At 34.6% G+C, this 22,987-nt stretch overlaps 1 protein-coding gene across 1 annotated transcript in view; it reads left to right on the top strand.

Annotated features, from left to right (window-relative positions):
* Positions 1 to 22,987, top strand: part of LOC125257502 (dnaJ homolog subfamily C member 13-like) — a 76,187-nt gene that overhangs the window by 43,672 nt on the left and 9,528 nt on the right. The window contains 29 exon segments of the mRNA XM_048173869.1: positions 895 to 1,048; positions 1,162 to 1,265; positions 1,423 to 1,582; positions 1,776 to 1,838; positions 1,946 to 2,047; positions 6,024 to 6,128; positions 6,206 to 6,223; positions 6,225 to 6,409; positions 6,589 to 6,673; positions 6,751 to 6,905; positions 7,004 to 7,049; positions 7,146 to 7,300; positions 8,521 to 8,722; positions 8,805 to 8,920; positions 9,057 to 9,135; positions 9,224 to 9,359; positions 11,816 to 12,000; positions 12,083 to 12,157; positions 12,241 to 12,360; positions 13,691 to 14,077; positions 16,743 to 16,856; positions 16,938 to 17,054; positions 17,129 to 17,306; positions 17,388 to 17,479; positions 17,568 to 17,667; positions 20,586 to 20,660; positions 20,833 to 20,945; positions 21,113 to 21,282; positions 21,369 to 21,411. Of these exon segments, the coding sequence (XP_048029826.1) occupies positions 895 to 1,048; positions 1,162 to 1,265; positions 1,423 to 1,582; positions 1,776 to 1,838; positions 1,946 to 2,047; positions 6,024 to 6,128; positions 6,206 to 6,223; positions 6,225 to 6,409; positions 6,589 to 6,673; positions 6,751 to 6,905; positions 7,004 to 7,049; positions 7,146 to 7,300; positions 8,521 to 8,722; positions 8,805 to 8,920; positions 9,057 to 9,135; positions 9,224 to 9,359; positions 11,816 to 12,000; positions 12,083 to 12,157; positions 12,241 to 12,360; positions 13,691 to 14,077; positions 16,743 to 16,856; positions 16,938 to 17,054; positions 17,129 to 17,306; positions 17,388 to 17,479; positions 17,568 to 17,667; positions 20,586 to 20,660; positions 20,833 to 20,945; positions 21,113 to 21,282; positions 21,369 to 21,411 (3,634 nt within the window).

The following is a 22,987-nucleotide window of genomic DNA, read 5'->3' as shown; positions in this document are numbered from 1 at the left end:
ATTTCTAAGTAACATGAACTTAATAATTGTCAACATGAATGCAACTATTTAAGTTGATCCAACATAATGTTTTAAGTAAGGTGAAGACGCTTTTTGCCACAATAAAAACACATTTCTAAGTAACATGAACTTAATAATTGTCAACATGAATGCAACTATTTAAGTTGATCCAACATAATGTTTTAAGTAAGGTGAAGACGTTTTTTGCCACAATAAAAACACATTTCTAAGTAACATGAACTTAATAATTGTCAACATGAATGCAACTATTTAAGTTGATCCAACATAATTTTTTTGCCACAATAAAAACACATTTCTAAGTAACATGAACTTAATAATTGTCAACATGAATGCAACTATTTAAGTTGATCCAACATAATGTTTTAAGTAAGGTGAAGACGGTTTTTGCCACAATAAAAACACATTTCTAAGTAACATGAACTTAATAATTGTCAACATGAATGCAACTATTTAAGTTGATCCAACATAATGTTTTAAGTAAGGTGAAGACATTTTTTGCCACAATAAAAACACATTTCTAAGTAACATGAACTTAATAATTATCAACATGAATGCAACTATTTAAGTTGATCCAACATAATGTTTTAAGTAAGGTGAAGACGTTTTTTGCCACAATAAAAACACATTTCTAAGTAACATGAACTTAAAAATTGTCAACATGAATGCAACTATTTAAGTTGATCCAACATAATGCAATAAAACGCATTTCTATGTAACATGAACTTAATAATTATCAACATGAATGCAACTATTTAAGTTGATCCAACATAATGTTTTAAGTAAGGTGAAGGCATTTTTTTGCCACAATAAAAACTCACGAGTCTTGAGTCAGTTTCAGTGTGTTCCTGTCTGGTTTCTTGTGTTTGTGTGCAGGTTTCAGCAGGATCACACTCGCTCTAATCTCATCTGGAATCTGAAGACCAGAGAAGAGCTGCGAGACGCTCTGGAGGGAGAGATGCGCTCCTTCACCGTGGACCGAGAGCTGGGCAGCACCAACGTCATCTCCTGGAACCACCAAGAGTTTGAGGTCTGCACATCTGATGACTGGATGAACCGAGTTTATTGCATATGAATAATAGCTAGAACCGATCATTCAAAGCAAATATGAAGGTAAATAATTCCATGTTGAATTGTGTTTAGGTGAAGTACGAGTGCCTTTCTGATGAGATTAAAATCGGCGATTATTACCTGCGTCTGCTGCTGGAGGAAGATGAAAACGACGAGTCTGGTGCCATCAAGAGATCGTACGTTTCACTTGAGTTTCGTAACTAGAGGTCGACCGCAGTTTCTAAGTATCGCAATTGGCCTACGAGTTTTTCAGTTTGGTCGATGTGTCAGATTTTTATTTTGCATCAGCCATCACTAGATGCTCTGAATGATTTGAATCATCTCTCTTTCTAGGTATGAGTTTTTTAACGAGCTCTACCATCGTTTCCTGCTGACTCCCAAAGTTGCCATGAAGTGTCTGTGTCTGCAAGCGCTCACTATCGTCTACGGCAAGTGCTGTGAGGAGATCGGACCCTTCACTGACACCAAGTACATTGTGGGCATGTTGGACCGGGTCAGTATTCAGCTCCAGCCATGAATGTTTGGTTGTAGGATCTGTCCAAACTAACATGGTTGGACTGAAATAACAGCTGCAACTCATGACTTTTATGACTGTTCTTTTCTGATGTATGGATAACTGTATCAGCCATACATCACCAGATTCAGGGTGTTTTTATGTCATCTGTCTTCTTCCTGTGAATCTCCAGTGTACAGACAAGCTGGAGAGAGACAGACTCATCCTCTTCCTCAACAAACTTATTCTTAACAAGGTGAGATGAGATATGAGACGTGATGTGTGAAGAAAAATCTGAATATTTGTGAATGTAATATTGTGCATGTTTCTTTGCTCATGCTTCAACCATTTCTGTTCTGACAGAAAAACGTGAAGGATATCATGGACTCAAATGGAGTGCGTATTTTAGTGGACCTGCTGACGCTCGCTCACCTTCACACCAACAGGGCCACCGTACCACTGCAGGTGTGTGTTCACATAATGTCAATGTACACTAGGGCTGGGTAAAAAAATATTAATTTCTCGATTTTAATCGATTCTATTTAAGTTGATCCAACATAATGTTTTAAGTAAGGTGAAGACGCTTTTTTGCCACAATAAAAACACATTTCTAAGTAACATGAACTTAATAATTGTCAACATGAATGCAACTATTTAAGTTGATCCAACATAATGTTTTAAGTAAGGTGAAGACGCTTTTTGCCACAATAAAAACACATTTCTAAGTTACATGAACTTAATAATTGTCAACATGAATGCAACTATTTAAGTTGATCCAACATAATGTTTTAAGTAAGGTGAAGACGTTTTTTGCCACAATAAAAACACATTTCTAAGTAACATGAACTTAATAATTATCAACATGAATGCAACTATTTAAGTTGATCCAACATAATGTTTTAAGTAAGGTGAAGACGGTTTTTGCCACAATAAAAACACATTTCTAAGTAACATGAACTTAATAATTGTCAACATGAATGCAACTATTTAAGTTGATCCAACATAATGTTTTAAGTAAGGTGAAGACGGTTTTTGCCACAATAAAAACACATTTCTAAGTAACATGAACTTAATAATTGTCAACATGAATGCAACTATTTAAGTTGATCCAACATAATTTTTTTGCCACAATAAAAACACATTTCTAAGTAACATGAACTTAATAATTGTCAACATGAATGCAACTATTTAAGTTGATCCAACAAATGGAGTGCGTATTTTAGTGGACCTGCTGACGCTCGCTCACCTTCACACCAACAGGGCCACCGTACCACTGCAGGTGTGTGTTCACATAATGTCAATGTACACTAGGGCTGGGTAAAAAAATATTAATTTCTCGATTCTAATCGATTCTCATTTTTACAAACCAATATTGATTCTTAAATCCCAAGAATCGATTGGTCTCCTATTTTCAGTTGATGAATGAACAGAACATTGTAGCGCGCCTGCCATCCAATAAATCGCAAGAAGCTTTGTGCTTTGTTACTTTTGATATGAAACAAAGTCTCAGATTTCAAATTCTGCCCATTTTATTACAAAATTAAAAAAATAAATACTGTTTTGGTGCTGTGACTGCCTCAGTTGACCATATGCATGGTTACTTCCTGGTTTTCATTAAGCCAGCTTGGGCATTTCCTTTTAACTCACTGTACATCGACACAAAACCATCAATGGTTGACTTTTTAATGTTGTATTTAATGCAGTTATCACACTTGCCTAATTTGCCAATAAACAGTTTTATTGATTGCAATAAAGATGAAGCTAATGGGAACGTCTGAATAAGAAACGCGTTATCTGTAATAAGACACGCACACGCAACATTTTTCCAGCAATTCAACTGTTTTAATGTGATGACCAAAAACATTATTTGTTCATTCTTCTGAGATTGTCCATATTTGTAAAACTGAATGTTTAAAAATGTAGGAAATTCAACATTTGATAGAAAACATTTTATTTAAAAATAAAAAAGACATTAATTATAACCATCAGATGGCAGCAGAGGAGCATTTATTGGCTCGTATTAGCCATTTCCTGTAATAGTTTTTCACTCAGTTTCGCTTTTGAATAAATATTAAACATTATAAAATCACTAGGTTTAAAAATACATTTTGTCAAGGTGAAGTTTGAAGTACTCACACAGTGCTTCCCACAGGTTTGAAATATACTTGCGGTGGTAGCCGTGCGAAAAATCCTCCAATTACCCACGGCACAAAAATGGTCTACTACATGTGACAGACAAATAATGTGTGATTTTTAACAGTATTTTTATTTATTGAAATTAATTTTAATTACATAACATGTTACATTTAATTACATACTAATTTTATGCATTATTATGCATTGTAAATTATGCAAAATTACAGCATTTAAATGGTTCTCCTTTTCCTGTGTTCTCCTTGCTGTCATATAGTGTCTCTCTCAATGAATGGGACACAGATTTTAATAGTAAAATTTATAAAATTAATAATATATGTGTCAAATAATGTTCTTAGTCTTTTCTTCCTGTGGGGGAGACTTCAATAATTTACTATGAATTAAATGGAAATCAAATTAAATACAATTTATTGTGTAACCAAAATACCAATAATGCCCAAAAGATAAAGAAAAAAACTTAGCGTGTGACTTTTAATTATAAACAAGCCCGAAATGCACTGGGACTCTTATTTTGAAATGTCTGTACAATTGCAGGCTGATCCTTCAGATTCTTACAACCGTATAAAACATTTTATATAAAGGCCATGAAAGTAGACATTGTAATAACTCATCAACTTGAGTTCATTAGCAATCGCTTGGCATAAATCTGCGCTTTCCATTGATCAAGAATCACTTTGAAGCGCTGTTGTGCGCCCCCTTGTGACTTTGCAAAATGCCGCGCACATGGGAATGTTAGCGGGAGTAAACGGTTCTGACGCACAAGTAACGAGCAGGTACGAAACGACTAGTTAATCGATCGCGGATGGTTTCATTATCTTGCACGGATATAAAGAGGATAAAATAAGAGGATAAAAATAATAATAAAAGCAGAAATGTGTCTCCAAATATACTTGGGCGGCCGTTGTTATACGTGGGCGGCCCGCCTAAGTAAAGTCTATGTGTGGGAAGCACTGTCACAACATCTCATGAAAAACAATAACTTTTCTTGTGAATGAATTACACAGAAAGTGATTGATTCATTCATCAATGATTTCAGCACACTTTTTATTCAATGAATCTAACTTAAGTGCACAACAAATCTTTAATTTACAGTGTGTTGATGTTTTTGTTTACATGACAGTGTGAAAACTGATCTCCGAATTGAATTTTGCTGAGGAGGAACACTGACACACGTCTCTTTTTTTATGTCGTCTTATGTCTGAATAACTAAATTAACACTAGGCCTGACTATAAGTGACTATATTCATATTATAAACTAAGTATTGCACTATTGATGCTGCTACTTCAGGACAATGAAGATACCGACACACCAACAAGTGACATTTCACCGGAAGTTTTCCAGCTGGATTATTTTATAGAGGAAGTTAAGAACGTTCTGTGCATATGGTCCGTTCAAGAGAATCGGCACATGATTTGATCATCTCTGCTTTAATATTAGTTACAATGCAAAATAAACATGAATGAACATCTGAAGGTATGTTAAAAGATACAGTATATAACTTACAAAAATCAATATCATGCCTCATGAAATCACTCAATCAGTGTTTCAGCCGTTGAAAGACGTCAATAAACAACTTGAGAACAATGTCACGTCACATTTACCTCAGGTGACAATAAACTCATTAATTATTTGCTCGTTATTATTATAAAATCTTCCTTGTGTGAAGTGTCATTTAGTCCTTCAATATTATAGTAATGTACTGACTGCCTATATAATTTAAAGCATTAGTAGAGTTTTTTTTGTACCTGATATGAATGTAAAGCCTTTATGTGTCAATACCTAGCCCTAATCAATACTTTTACTCATCAAGAATGCATTAAATTGATCAAAAGTGACAGTAAAGATATTTATAATGTTATAAAAGATTTTTATTTCCAATAAATGCTGTTCTTTTGAACTTTCTATTCATCAAAGAATCCTGAAAAATAAAATTTATGATGTTTTCCACAAACATGAACTGTTTTCAACATTGATAAAAATCATAAATGTTTCTTGAGCATCAAATAATCATATCAGAATGATTTCTGAAGGATCATGTGACACTGAAGACTGGAGTAATGATGCTGAAAATTCAGCTTTGATCACTGGATATAAATTACACTTTACTATATATTCACATTGAAAACAGCTGATTTACATTGGAATAATATTTCACTGTTTTTACTGTATTTTTGATGAGCAGAAGAGACTCTTTCAGAAACTCTTACTGAGTCCAAACGTTTTGTATATATGATGCATTGAATGTCACTTGATGCTCATGTCTCTCTGTCATTGGTCTTGTTTCAGAGTAACGTGTTAGAGGCTTCGCCGGACATGAAGAGAGAGAGCGAGAAGGAGTGGTACTTCGGTAACGCAGATAAAGAGAGGAGAGGACCTTTCAGCTATGAGGAGGTGCCATGTCTTTACAGGAGAGCTGGACCGTTTTGAGGTACTTTACATGCTTTAACCTCTTTAAATGTGTCCCACAGATGCAGGAGTTCTGGAGCGTCCGGCACCCTGACGGCCAAGACGCGCTGCTGGGCTCAGGGGATGGACGGCTGGCGCCCCCTGCAGGCCATCCCTCAGCTGAAGTGGTGCCTGCTGGCCGGTGGACAGGCTGTGATGAACGAGACCGACCTGGCCACGCTCATCCTGAACATGCTCATCACCATGTGCTCCTACTTCCCCAGCAGGTACAGCCTTGATCTCTCTCTGTGCTAGGGTTAGTTCACCCAAAAATGAATTTATTACTCACCGTCATGTCGTTCCACACCATCGTTCATCTTCAGAACACAAATTAAGATATTTTTGATGAAATCCGAGAGGTATATGACTCACCCATATAATAATACTTACACTTTCATGTGTTTAGGGACCAGGATAATGCCATTATCAGGCCTTTGCCGAAGGTGAAGAGACTCATCAGTGACAACACCTGCCTTCCTCACATCGTCCAGGTACAGATACTGACCGTGTGTAGAGCAGCCCGGGCGCTTCAGCCTGACTGTAATCTTCCTTCTCCTCTCATTGGCAGCTGCTCTTGACCTTTGACCCCATCCTGGTGGAGAAAGTAGCCAACCTGCTGTACCTGGTGATGCAGGATAACCCTAACCTGCAGCGGCTCTACCTCACCGGAGTCTTCTTCTTCATCATGATGTACACCGGCTCCAACGTGCTTCCTGTCGCACGGTACACAGTCACCTTCTGTTGAAATGCATGTTAAATCCTTAAAGTTGATGATAGAGAAATGCTATCTTGTCATGTGCATATACTTGTGTTCTCTGTAGTTTCTTGAAGTACACTCACCTGAAACAAGCCTTTAAATCAGAGGAGGTAAAGCTTCTCATAAATCAATCTTTAATTTATTCATAATAACACAGTAAATCTTGTCTTAATTCTGAGAGAGCGTTTTTTGTGTGACGATCGCAGGCTAAAGGTCTGGACATCGTTCAGAGGAGCATTTTGGGCCCGATGCTGCCCGAGGCTATGGTGTGTTACTTGGAGAATTACGAGGCCGAGCGATTTTCTGAGATTTTCTTGGGAGAGTTTGACACGCCTGAAGCCATCTGGAGCAGCGAAATGAGGTTAAACGCCTCTTTTTCTTCCTAGACTTCCTGTTGTGTGTATCTTTGTACATTTCTGTGTATCTTTTTATGCTTCACATGTGTTCTGTAATACTTGCATTTGTCTTAAAATGTTTTATGACTATAAAACTGATGCTACTTTATATTAAGTGTCTTTGACTGCTATGTACTAACATTTAACCATTGCGCTGTGTTGAAAACCCTACAAAAATAGCTTATAAATCACTCATTTATGCTGTTTTATCACCAAATATTGGATTCAGTCTTGTTTTCTTGTTTTCTTTCAGTTAAGACAGGTTTTGTAATTATTTTTGAACATGATGAACACACTCCTGAACACTAATTTTTTCAATGGAGGGTCATTTTTGACCAATATAAGCTCAAATTAATGAGGCCTACGATCAATCAGTTTCAAAAATAAATACAAAACCTGTCCTAATTTAAAGAAAAGAAGTTGACAAAAAGATTTAATCCAATATTTAGTAATAAAATAGGCTAACAAGTGATTTTTCTGCAGACTTTTGACCATGAACACCTCAAGTGTGACTTTGTGCCATTTTGTACAAAATAAAAGCATTTCAAAACAAAATTCCTGGTTAAACATTAAAGCACACTAGTGTGATAAACAGTGCAAATTTTGTTTCATATTTTATGTAAAATTTATAAAATTATCCACAAATAACGCTTTTTTTCACTGAGGTACATAAGCTCAGATAAATAAGGCCTATGATCGATCAATTCCAACAAGAAATATAAAACCTGTCCTAACTGAAAGAAAACAAGTTAACAAAAAGATTGAATCCAATATTTGGTGATTAAAATCATATAACAAGAGATTTATAAGCAATTTTTTGTAGGCCGATCATTTTTGACCGGGAACATCACAAGTGTAACAATGAAAAAAAAAAAAAACACAAATTACAAAAATTATCAAAACATTTTTGGGAAGTTGTTAGACTCTGGGTGAGTAAAGTCAGTAAATTTTAGTCCAATGCAATAACACTAACTAGCACTTTTGAGTACAGGAAAATCCTCTCCGGGTCAAAATGACCCGAACACAACCTGAGGTTAAATTAATCATTTGATACAATGCATTTATTGTATACATATATATTTTGTATTTATACTCGTATTTATATGATGCATGTAATTAATTCCAGTAATTGCATATATAATTATGACCCTGCTGGTATTTTATGGACTCTTCTGTGCATATGTAGGCGTATGATGATCGAGAAGATCGCCGCTCACCTGGCAGACTTCTCTCCTCGTCTGCAGAGCAACACTCGAGCTCTGTATCAGTACTGCCCCATCCCTGTGGTCAGCTTCCCTCAGCTGGATAACGAGCTCTTCTGCAACATCTATTACCTCCGACACCTGTGCGACTCCAACCGCTTCCCCAACTGGCCCATACGAGACCCTGTACGCCCATCAGCACACAGACCCAATGGCTGAATTATCCGTTTTCCAGTATCATGCATTGATCTTTTGTTGGTTTTTACAGGTGAAGCTTTTGAAGGACACTCTGGACGCGTGGAAGAGAGAGGTGGAGAAGAAGCCGCCCTCCATGTCTGTGGATGACGCCTATGAGGTGTTGAACCTCCCTAAAGGACAAGGACAGTGAGTCCACCTTCTGCTTCACATGCTTCTTTTTATTAGAGGCCATGTTTTACTTTATATATCACTATGACCTCTGACAATGTTTATAATCTTTGTGATTTGATTTGAGTACGTGTGTGTGCTTTTGTTTTTAAAGGCATGACGAGAGTAAAATAAGGAAAGCTTACTTCAGATTGGCTCAAAAATACCATCCAGACAAAAATCCCGAGGGCAGGGTGAGTATTCAACACATTCAGTTTGATTATCAGTGAACAAAGCGATGTAAGAATCTATAACCAAACTGTAAAATGTGTGTGTGTTCAGGACATGTTTGAGAAGGTCAACAAAGCCTACGAGTTCTTGTGCACTAAATCAGCCCGTATCGTGGACGGCCCTGACCCAGAAAACATCATCCTGATCCTGAAGGCCCAGAGCATCCTGTTCAACAGACACAAACAGGGTCAGAGAGCACGCTAGCTTACACGCTAAAGGCCCTGATTTACTCACTTCGCTTCGGTTAATACCTTTTCAACAATATACTGTTCTTGATGCTGCTGAGAGCAACGTTTAGATGAATATGTAAATATGTGCTTCGCACTTTACTCTCAATAACAACATAAAAACACAATTCAGCACTCTAGTCATGTCAGGTTTATTTATAAAGCACTTTATACAACACATTGCTTGAAAATAAGCAGCTTTACAGTATTAAACATGAAAAACAGTGTCGCTTTCAGTTAGAAATATAGCTGCGAGCAGCAATTCAAGTGGGTTTAAGGCCTTTAAGCACATGCGTAAAAAGGTACCATGTTTTATTTAGCATGTAACTACTTAGATCATAGATCGAAAAGACCATTGACAGCCAATACAGACAATTTACTAAGGAAATATATGGTTTTTAAAGCTTTTTAACAGTTATAGTGCCACCTGTAGTTTGATCTTCATAAAAGTTTGCATGCTTGTTTAAAATCTTATGTCACGTGATCACCTAATTTTGTGAAGTTCCGAGTTTTCATTTAAGATTGATAGGCTTTTGAGTGTATTTTGCCACGCCTCTTTTCTAAATGACATTGTTATAGCTACCCAAAGGGTAAAGTTCAACTTTATTTTGATAATTATTGATCTAGAGAGAGCCCAGAGAATTGTACTGCACTGGTTTGGTTCTGATCGAGCAACAAACCTAGGACTAGTTCGCAGAACTAGGTTTTTTGTGAATATTCAATGAACGATTTGATTGACAGCCGTGGTTCTTGAGGCAAAGTTGTTCAGTATGAGGATATCTAATAAATGATATGAATATTGTGTGTACGTGTGAAACACCACGTGATTACACCTAGTGGCCAATTTCTTTCAAAATTCTAACAGACCTGTAGAATCATGAGTCAAACATGCCCACCGAGTTTCGTTCCAATCAGTCTCCGTTAACCTGGTCTAATAGGTGCTCAAATTTCATTGGCCGATAGCAGCCATGTTTTTCTAGATACGTCAATATCCTCATAGACAATCATGGCACCTCGGACAAAGACACTGCATGCCAATTTTCAAGTCAATCAGACTAACGGTTGCCTTGTTATAGCTGTTTTCATGTTTTTTTTCATGTTATAGCGCCACCAAGTGTCCAATTATTTTTTTTTTTACTGTGAGCAAATATTGAGCCTATAAAAATGTGTACCCAGTTTGGTGAAAATGTCTCACTCCGTTCACGAGTTATAACTGGCCAATAAGTTTTTGGCGTCCCTTAGCGACTGTGAATTGAAATTTCAACTTTTTTTTATTTTATTTTATTTTATTTTATTTATTTATTTTTTTTTTTTTTAATAATTATTGACAATCAGACTCCAGAGAATCTTGCCCTGACTGGTTTCGTTCTAATGGGGACCAAAGCCTAGGACTAGTTTGCAAAAGTAGGTTTTTCGAAAAATCCAAAATACCCGAAAATTTTCCCAGAACGATTAGCAAATCTGAGGCGTGAAATTCCGTTTCACGGTCCCTAAGAGCTACCAAAACGTTTGAAGTGGGCGGAGCCACTTTTACTAAAATAGCTATAACTTATGAATGGAGATATTTTCACCAAACTGGGTACATCTGTGTAAGAGTTCATTCTGTGGTCGCGTGAAAAAGGACACGGCGACTGGCCACTTGGTGGCGCTATAACAGGAAAAAAACATGAAAATGGCTATAACTACGCAACCGTTAGTCCGATTTACTTGATAATGTGCATACAGTGTCTTTGTCGAAGGAACCGCAAGTGTCTATGAGGACATTGGTGCATCTCAAAAAACATGGCTGCCATCGGCCAATGAAATTTGAGCACCTATTAGACAAAGTGCATGTTTGACTCATGGACCTAGAGGTCTGTACGAATTTCGAAAGAAATCCAAAACAAGCATGCAAACTTTTATGAAGATTGGACTATAGGTGGCGCTATAACTGTTAAAAAGCTTTAAAAAACACGCATTTCCTTAGTTAACTGGCTGTAAATGGTCTTTTCCATCGATGATCTAAGTAGTTACATCCTTGCTAAATACCTTTTACACGTGTTTAAAGGCCTTAAAGCGCTTTAACCCCAATAATTGCTGCTCGCAGCTATATTTACAGCTTCAGATTTTACTTTAAAGTGTGTTCATGTGTTTACTCGCGTCTGACCTCGACGGACTTAACAGAAGAAATGAATCGGAGAGGATTTGCACCTCAAAGAAGGAGGAGCCTTGGAGCCACACCCATCTATTACATCATCACCACACAGACCAGTGAGAGTTCGGAGACGTTTAACCGCCAGAGCAAACATTTCCAGAAAGTTTTGAACTTTTGTTTGAAAATTTAGTTTGAAGTAAATCGGGGCCTTAAAGCAGAATCAGATTACTCCTGCCTGACGTTCACACAGTGAATGAGTGATTTAACTCTCTCTCCTCTCAGAATTGGAGCCGTATAAATATGCCGGTTACCCCATGCTAATTAAGACCATCACCATGGAGACGGGTGACGAGCAGCTCTTCTCCAAAACCTCACCGCTGTTACCGGCAGCCACTGAATTGGCCTTCCACACCGTCAACTGTTCGGCCCTCAACGCCGAGGAGCTCCGCAGGGAGAACGGCATCGAGGTGAGAACATGATCAACCACAGTTAACTCGGTCCGGCTGAGATCTGAGTGACGCATTGATGACTGCTGTGTGTCTGTGTCAGATTCTGATGGAGGCTCTGTCTCGCTGTGTGGCTGTGCTCACGGCATCCAGCAAAGCTGAAGACATGGCAGTACAGGTACAGCAACACAACCACATCTTTGAGAGAATGAAAAGTAAGCGGACAGTAGTATATGTGGAGCGTGATTGTGTGTTTTTCAGGTGTGCGGGCACGTCTGTAGGTGCTATAGCGTAGCTGCTCAGTTCGAGGAATGCAGGGAGAAAATTGTTGAGCTTCCCAACATTATTAGAGATGTGTGTCACATTCTCTACTACGGCAAGGTAAGAATACCCATCGCTTTATTACACAAACAATAACAGTCCTGTCCAGTGTCATAGACCATGAAACATCCCATACTTTGGACATAGAAAACCACCATTATTTATATAATTGAATTATGGAATATGTATAAATTATGAAATTTCAAAGGCTCCTAATTTTGTTTTTGAGTCTCCTACTATAGGTTTACATGCATCAAAGGTAAAAATTCACTGAATTTCTCAAAGAGTCTGAAAACGGTTTGTTCAAGGATCTCTCTAAACTCCACCTATCTGAGATCCTGCTCTGCTCTGATTGGTCAGATTTGTCAAACCGTTTTCGAAAACCGTGCAAATGAAATTTACGTAGCGCTTGCGAAAATAGATGTAATGCTCTATCTCTTCAACGCTTTATCGAATTCAGACCAAACTTGGTCCATGTCGTCACAAGCATGCTGCGTTTTGGCTCAGCGCCACCTACTGGTCTGGAGATACTAAAATGTTTTTGCTTATAACTTCTAAACGGTTTGTCCAAAAATTATAAAAGTGATCTCGTTATATTCGGGGCATCATGACAAGTCGAATGAAATCCAGTTTTCCCATATCGGCCATTTTGGGCATCAGCATGAAGGTATCGTTTCGAAACTAGGTCTGAGAATCTTCTGACCAGTGCCACCTAGTGGTGTAAAAAATATTTACATGCTTATAACTTTGGATGTAGTTGTCTTATTTTCATCCCCTTGGATTTCTGAATCCTTGCCGAGTCCAACGATACCAAACATGATAGGTTTCGCCTTATGGTTTGTGCAACGTTGTGATTTAACCTTTAAATAACATTTGCAAATATCTTAGAAACCATTAGTCTGATCGAGACGAAACCACCGTAGGAAAACAGAAAATATTGTTGACTGTATGCAAATGTCAACATTTTGATAGTAAGTGGAAAAAAATGCAGTCAAAGTCAGGTGTGGGTAATTTTCGATTGTGTTCTTACATATAAATGTCTATAACTCCTAAACGAAATGAGATATTTTCAACAAATTTGACACGCTTATATACGGAGGCACTCTGAGGACATAAAAAAGCGGTGGGACTGCGCCACTTGGTGACGCTATAATTGAACAAAACATGAAATTGGCTCTAATTACAGTACTGTTAGCTTCCTAGCCCCTTAATTGCTGCTTGCAGCTATATTTTAGAATTTGCATTTAATTATTTTTTTAAGTTATAAGTCTGTATTATAGATTATAAATTCACTTGTTTTTTGTCAAGTTTTTTTTGTCTCACCAGAACATACATATATAGTGTATATTAATTTCCATAAACATTTCTGCTCTCGTTTGCTCTCTCTTAGGGTTTGCCCCGTCTGGGCACAGTGACCGTTCAGTGCGTGAGCTCCTTCGCCGTAGACTTCTTCCTCCAGACGCACCTGTACCAGGCCGGCGTTCTGTGGCACCTGCTAGTCAACCTCTTCAACTACGACTTCACCTTAGAGGAGAGCGGCGTCCAGGCCAGTCAGGAGACTAACCAGCAGAAGGTGGCCAACAGTCTGGCCAAGCTCAGTCTGGTGGCCCTGGGGCGGCTCGCGGGTTACACATCTGCGCTCAGCCCAGAGGACGGCCCCGCCGGAGAGGCCAACGGAGTGGGACACCCTCCAGAGAATCCCGCCATCAGGAAGAGCCTGGCGGCCATGCTGACACCCTACATCTCACGCAAACTGGGCGGCAGTTCACCGGCGGAGGTGATGAACGCTTTCATGATCGACTCTAGTGATGTCTGCAAAGATAATGAAATAAACACAAAGGATTAATAAATAATAAAATATATTGATGATGATGATATCTGAACAGAAAATAAGAATAAGTAATATAAAGAAGCCCGAAAATATTATTTCAACACTTTTCAACTTAAAAACTGCTATTCATCTGAAAGCACTGCGAGTTTGAGTCGCTTAACGTGCATTTGAAAAATCAACACGCATCTGTTTTACAAAATACATGTTCAAACGTGCCTGTTTGTACATTTGTGGTTTGTATTCATAAAAAAATAATTATGAATATTTATAACTTTTATTCATAAAATAATCCTATAACTATGGCAAACATCTTTAATATTTAAAATATTTATATGTATTCATAAAATATAGCCCTATAACTATGGTAAATATTTTTAATATTTAATAAATTTATGAATATTTATTCATCAAATATAGTTCTGAAGCTATAGTAAATATTTAAAAATATTTATATTTATTCATAAAATATAGTTTTAAAGCTATAGTAAATATTTTTAATAATTAAAATATTTATGAATATTTATTCATCAAATATTGTTTTAAAGCTATAGTAAAATTTTTAAAAAATATTTATAAATAATTATTCATAAAATATAGTTCTAAAGCTATGTAAATATTTTTAATAATTAAAATATTTGTGAATCAGTATTTATAAAATTCAGTTCTAAAGCTACAGTAAATATTTTTAAAATTTAAAATAGTTATGAATGTTTGTTAAAATATAGTTCTAAAGCTATAGTAAATATTTTAATATTTAAAATTTATGAATATTGATTCACAAAATATAGTTCTAAAGCTATAGTAAATATTTAAAATATAAATATTTATTCAAAAAATATAGTTTTAAAGCTATTGTAAATATTTTTAATAATTTAAATATTTATGAATGTTTATTCATAAAATATAGTTTTAAAGCTATAGTAAAAAAAATATTTAAAATATTTACAAATATTCATAAAATATAGTTTTGAAGCTATAGTAAATATTTGTAATATTTAAAATAGTTATGAATGTTTATTTGTTAAAATATAGTGTTAAAGCTATAGTAAATATTTTAATATTTAAAATATTTATGAATATTGATTCACAAAATATAGTTCTAAAGCTATAGTAAATATTTTAATATTTAAAATATTTATTAATATTTATTCATAATAATATAGCCTTAACTTTGGTAATTAATTTTTAATGTTTAAAATATTTATGAATTTTTATTTATAAAATATAGTCCTATAACTATGAATATTATGGATATTTATTCAAAAAAATATAGTTTTAAAGCTATAGTAAATATTTTTAATATTTAAAATGTTTATGAATATTTATTCAAAAAATATAGTTTTAAAGCTATAGTAAATATTTTTAATATTTAAAATGTTTATGAATATTTATTCAAAAAATATAGTTTTAAAGCTATAATAAATATTTTTAATATTTAAAATATTTATTCATAAAATATAGTGTTAAAGCTATAGAAAATATTTTTAATATTTAAAATGTTCATATTTATTCAAAAAATATAGTTTTAAAGCTATAGTAAATATTTTTAATATTTAAAATGTTTATGAATATTTATTCATAAAATATAGTTTTAAAGCTATAGTAAATATTTTTAATATTTAAAATGTTTATGAATATTTATTCAAAAAATATAGTTTTAAAGCTATAATAAATATTTTTAATATTTAAAATATTTATTCATAAAATATAGTGTTAAAACTATAGAAAATATTTTTAATATTTAAAATGTTCATATTTATTCAAAAAATATAGTTTTAAAGCTATAGTAAATAATTTTTAATATTTATAATGTTTATGAATATTTATCCATAAAATATAGTTCTAAAGCTATAGTAAAAAAATAATATTTAAAATATTTATAAATATTTATTCATAAAATATAGTTCTAAAGCTATGTAAATATTTTTAATATTTAAAATATTTATGAATATTGATTCATAATAATATAACCTTAACTTTGGTAATTATTTTTTAATGTTTAAAATATTTGTGAATATTTATTAAAAAAATATAGTTTTAAAGCTATAGTAAATATTTTTAATATTTAAAATGTTTATGAATATTTATTCAAAAAATAGTTTTAAAGCTATAGTAAATATTAATATTTAAAATGTTTATGAATATTTGTTCATAAAATATAGTTTTAAAGCTATAGTAAATATTTTTAATATTTAAAATGTTTATGAATATTTATTCAAAAAATAGTTTTAAAGCTATAGTAAATATTAATATTTAAAATGTTTATGAATATTTGTTCATAAAATATAGTTTTAAAGTTATAGTAAATATTTTTAATATTTAAAATGTTTATTCATATTTAATCATAAAATATAGTTCTAAAGCTATAGTAAATATTTTTAATATTTAAAATGTTTATGAATATTTATTCAAAAAATATATTTTTAAAGCTATAGTAAATATTTGTAATATTTAAAATATTTATTCATATTTAATCATAAAATATAGTTCTAAAGCTATAGAAATGAATAATTCTTTACATTTATATAGCGCTATTCTGGGTACTCAAAGCGCTTTACATATTGAAGGGGGATATTTTAATATTCGTCTGTTTTCTCACAATGTTCATCAGATTCTGAAGTTGTTGAATAGCAACTCGGAGAACCCGTATTTGATCTGGAACAACGGGACCAGAGCCGAGCTGATGGAGTTCCTGGAGGCGCAGCAGGAGAGCAACATCAAGAGAGTGAGACGCTCGTCCTCTTACAGACCTCCTCACATTCGCCTCATCACATCTCTTCACTCACTGTTTCTCCTGTGTCTGTAGGGCGAGTGTGACAAGAGTTTCGGATCGGAGTTCGTGTTCAGTGAACACGGGAAGGAGCTGATCGTGGGAGAGATCTTCATCCGGGTTTACAACGAGCAGCCTACGTTTCCTCTGGAGGTGAGAAGATTGTGACAATGACGTTTTGTGTTCAGGTCAATGAAACGCCGTAATGTGTCTGTCTCTCTCGTCAGTATCCGAAAGCGCTGGCCTCGAGTCTCTTGGACTACGTGGGCTCTCAGGCGCAGTACCTGCACACTCTCCTCGCCATGACTCAGACCAATAAAGTGGAGTCGCAGCAACACGCTCAGAGACTGCGCTGGGCCGAGATGGCTCTCGAAGCTCTCCGCAACGTCATCAAGAACAACCCAGGTGCTTTGAGAGCATCAGAGGATGATCAGATGATTAGAGGCTTGTTTGTTATAATACTGATGATTTTAATCTGTCCCATAGGCTCTGAGATGGAGTGCATCGGACACTTCAAGCTGCTCTTCTCTCTGCTGAGAGTTCACGGCGCAGGCAAGGTTCAGCAGCTTGCTTTGGAGGTGCGTGTGTCGTTCGATACACAGTACTGAGAAAATACTGTGATGGCGACATTATCTCTGATCACATGTGTTTGTGGTTTGGCTGTAGGTGGTGAATACTGTCACATCAAACCAGGACTGTGTCATCAACATCGCAGAATCGCTGGTTCTTCCCAATCTGCTGGTGCTGCTGCACTCTCTGCCATCCAGTAAGACATGGACATGTTTCAAACGATACAGACTCAAATGAGATGACGACTGTGACATCAGTAGATTAGAAAAGCTGTTTTAATCTGTGTGAGGCGTTTAGCCCATAGTGACATTATTAGATTTCAATTTACATGCTTTTATACATATTTTTTCATAAGTCTATATTTATTTAAAGCCATTTACACTACTTTGTCTTTTATATCTGTTTCTATTTAATAATCCTATTTAAAGCACTTTGAATTAATTTTGTCTTTACCTTAATTCATTTGGGCATAAAATCCATGATAAAGAGTTTTTATAGCTGATTTCTTGCTCTTAAACATATGACTATCTATGGTGAATATTTTTAATATTTAAAATATGTATGAAAATTAATTCATAAAATATAATTCTAAAGCTATAGTAAATATTTTAATATTTAAAAATATTTATGAATATTTACATTATTCATATTTATTCATAAAATCTATTCATAAAATATAGTTCTAAAGCTATAGTAAATATTTTTAAAATTTAAAAATATTTATGAATATTTACATTATTTATATTCATAAAATCTATCCATAAAATAGTTCTAAAGCTACAGTAAATATTTTTAATATTTAATATTTATTCATAAAATGTAGTTTTAAAGCTATATTAAAGATTTTTAATATTTAAAATATTTGAATATATATTCTTAAAATATAGTTCTAAAGCTATATTAAATATTTTTAATATTTAAAATATTTTTGAATATTCATTCATAAAATATAGTTCTAAAGCTACAGTAAATACTTGATCATATTTTAGATATTTGTTCATTAAATATAGTTTTAAAGCGATATTAAATATTGTTAATATTAATATTTATGCATAATAATGTAGCCTTGTAACTTTGGTAGATTAAAATATTTATGAATAAATATTCATAAAATATAGGCCTAAAGCTATAGTAAAAAAAATCATATTTTAAATATGAATATTTATTCATATAATACAGTTCTAAAGCTAAAGTAAATATTTTTAATATTTAAAATATTTATGAATATTTATTCATAAAATATAGTTCTGAAGCTAAAGTAAATATTTTTCTTATTTAAAAATGTTTATGAACATTTATTAATAAAAGATCTATAACTCATAACTATAGTAAATATTTTTAATATTTAAAATATTTATGAAAATGTTTTCATAAAACATAGTTCTAAAGCTACAGTAAATGTTTTTAATATTTGAAATATTTATGAATATTTATAACTTTTATTCATAAAATATAGCCCTATGGTAAAATATAGTCCTATGGTAAATATTTTTAATATTTATGCATATTTATTTATGAAATATACAGTGCCCTCCACAATTATTGGCACCCTTAGTAATTATGAGCAAAAGCAGCTGTGAAAATAAATCTGCATTGTTTATCCTTTTGATCTTTCATTCAAAAAAATTCACAAAATTATAACCTTTCATTTAAGGAAAATAATTGAAAGTGGGGGGAAACTCACATTATGAAATAAATGTTTTTCTCCAAAACACGTTGGCCGCAATTATTGGTACTCTTTTATTCAAAAATTTGTAACCTCCTTTTGCCAAGAGAACAGCTCTGAGTCTTCACCTATAATGCCTGATGAGTTTGGAGGTCAGGTTTTTATCTGTTGGTATTTGATAGAATCCATGATAGCATGTATCTGAACAAAATGTCCAGGACTTCCAGCAGAAAAATAGGCCCACAACATTAAAGATCCAGCAGTATATTTAACCGTGGACATGGGGTACTTTTTATCCATGTGTGCACCAAACCCATCTGGTGGGTTTGCTGCCAAAAAGCTTTTTTTGTAGTTTCATCTGACCATAGAAGCCGGTCCAGTTTGAAGGTCCAGTCGTGTCTGACAACTGAATATACTGGAGATTGTTTCTGGATGAGAGCAGAGGATTTTTCTTGAAACCCTCCCAAACATCTTGTGGGGATGTAGGTGCTGTTTGATCTTTTTTTTTTAGGCTTTCTAAGACTCAAGACTCAACTAATCTCTGCAATTCTCCAGCTGTGATCCTCAGAGAGTCTTTGTCCGCTCAATCCTCACCGCGCATTAGGATGATTTAGACACACATGCTCTTCCAGGCAGATTCATAACATCTTTAGTTGATTTTAGCTTCTTAATTATTGCCCTGATAGTGGAAATGGGGATTTTCAATGTTTTAGCTATTTTCTTACAGCCACTTTCTATTTTGTGAAGCTCAACAATCTTTCGCTGCACATCAGAACTATATTCTTTGGTTTTTCTCATTGTGATGAATGATTAAGGGAATTTAGCCTTTGTGTTTCCTCATGTTTATACTCCTGTGGAACAGGAAGTCATGGCTGGACAATTTCATGTTCATGATCACCCTGGTGTGCTAAAAAATGTAAATATGAATGGGAATATACTTCAGAGATATTTTACTCATACAAAATTCTAGGGGTGCCAATAATTGTGGCCAACATGTATTGGAGAAAAACATTCCCTTCACTTTCAACTGTTTTCCTTAAATGAAAGGTTAGAGTTTCATGAATTTTTTGAATGAAAGATCAAAAGGATAAACAATGCAGATTTATTTTCACATCCACCTTTGCTCATATTTACTAAGGGTGCCAATAATTGTGGAGGGCACTGTAGTTCTAAAGCTACAGTAAACATTTTTATTATTTAAAACTTTTATGAATGTTTATTCATAAAATATAGTCCTATAACTATGGTAAATATTTTTAATATTTAACATATTTATGCATATTTATTAATAAAACATAGCCTTATAACTTCAAATATCTTCAAATATGAAATACTAATATTTATTCATGAAATATTAATAAAATAAATCCCTGTCAGAGTTGATGATACTGAACTTTAAAGGTTCAGGGTTTTTCTTCCCTGACTCTCTTTTCTCTGTGCCCTCGCAGGCCGACAGCTGGTGCTAGAGACGCTTTACGCTCTGACCTCCAACACTAAGATCATCACAGAGGCCATGAACAAAGGTCAGCATGTCATTTCCTTTACTAATACTCTAATCTAATTGATTTTAGAGCAGATTTCTTCTGTGCAACGCTTGATGGTTTAGTTACTGCAGCTGTTTGAGACTCAATCACACATTTAAACATCATTGGCAATTGGAAGCTCATCTGTGACCTCTGACCTCTCTCCTCTCAGGTTCACTGATCTACCTGTTAGATCTGTTCTGTAACTCCACCCACCCTCAGGTGCGCACACAGACCGCAGAGCTCTTCTCCAAAATGACCTCAGACAAGCTGGTGGGACCCAAGGTGAGACTTCTTCAGTTTACACCGTATCTGACCAGTTGCAGTGACCGTGTTTATGTGAACTTGACACTGGGAGCTGTAGGAGTGTTACTGCATATGTGTTTAATAACAATAAAGCTCAGCTTGATCAACTCTCTGCCTGTGTTGAGTGTTGAGTTTCTCTCAACCAGGTGCGTCTGACCCTGATGCGATTCTTGCCGGCTGTTTTCATGGACGCCATGCGTGACAATCCAGAGGCGGCCGTGCACATATTCGAGGGAACGCACGAGAACCCCGAGCTCATCTGGAACGACAGCTCGAGAGAGACCGTCTCCACCACCGTCAGAGAAATGATGCTGGAGTGAGACGCTCTCAAATCATAGCAGTCAGTTATTCTCATTCCCTCGTTATTTCTCCTGCTCATTTACTCTTCCTTCATTCCTGCAGGCATTTTAAGCAACAGAAAGACAATCCTGATGTCAACTGGAAGGTGAGGTGTTGGATTGAATCGGAATTTAGATTCACAGTCTTGAATTATTATTTGGGGGCTTTTCTCTGCAAATATTGTCCTGCGATTAATTTGTGATTAATGAATATTCAGCATATCATGTAATTAATTTGATTAAAACTTTGTTGACAGCCCTGATCTGAACACATACACTGCCGTTCAAATGTTTGCAATAATTAAGATTTTTAATGTTTCTGAAAGAAGTCTCTTCTTCTCACCAAGGCTGCATTTATTTGATCAAAAATACAGTAAAAACTGTGAAATATTATTACAATGTAAAACAGCTGTTTTCTGTGGAAGCTTGTTTCCACCACTAAATAAACTTTTCATCTCACAATTCTGACTTTAACTTGCGATTCTAACTTTATAACTTGCAATTCCGACTTTGTAACTCGCAATTCTGACTTCATAATCTGCAATTGCGACAATATCTCACTATTCCGACTTTATTATGCAATTCTGCAATTCTTCAATTCTCCGACTTTATCATGCAAGAATCATGCAATTCTGACTTTATAACTCGCAATTCCGACTTTATAACACAATTCCGACTCTACCTCGCAATTCCGACTTTATATCTCGCAATTCCGTCCTTATAACACAATTCCGACTATAACTCGCAATTCCGTCTTTATAACTCGCAATTCTGACTATAACTCAGAATTCCGTCTTTATAACTCGCAATTTCGACTTTATAACACAATTCCGACTATAACTCGCAATTCCGACTTTATAACACAATTCCGACTCTACCTCGCAATTCCGACTTTATAACACAATTCCAACTATAACTTGCAATTCCGTCTTTATAACTCACAATTCCGACTTTATAACTCGCAATTCCATCTTTATAACTCGCAATTCCGTCTTTATAACTCGCAATTCCAACTTTATAACACGATTCCAACCATAACTTGCAATTCCGACTTTATATCTCACAATTCCGACTTTATAACACAATTCCGACTATATCTCGCAATTCTGACTTTATAACACAATTCCAACTATAACTTGCAATTCCGTCTTTATAACTCACAATTCCGACTTTATAACTCGCAATTCCGTCTTTATAACTCGCAATTCCAACTATAACTCGCAATTCCTTCTTTATAACTCGCAATTCCGACTTTATAACACGATTCCAACCATAACTTGCAATTCCGACTTTATATCTCACAATTCCGACTTTATAACACAATTCCAACTATAACTTGCAATTCCGTCTTTATAACTCACAATTCCGACTTTATAACACAATTCCGACTCTACCTCGCAATTCCGACTTTATAACTCGCAATTCCGTCTTTATAACTCGCAATTCTGACTTTATAACTCGCAATTCTGACTTTATAACACAATTCCGACTATAACTCGCAATTCCGACTTTATAACTCACAATTCCGACTATAACTTGCAATTCTGACTTTATAACTCACAATTCCGACTATAACTTGCAATTCCGACTTTATAACTCACAATTCCGACTATAACTTGCAATTCTGACTTTATAACTCACAATTCCGACTATAACTTGCAATTCCGTCTTTATAACTCACAA

Source organism: Megalobrama amblycephala, linkage group LG22 (assembly GCF_018812025.1).
Source record: "Megalobrama amblycephala isolate DHTTF-2021 linkage group LG22, ASM1881202v1, whole genome shotgun sequence".
NCBI lineage: Eukaryota > Metazoa > Chordata > Actinopteri > Cypriniformes > Xenocyprididae > Megalobrama > Megalobrama amblycephala.
This window is presented reverse-complemented; position numbering and strand designations above follow the sequence as displayed.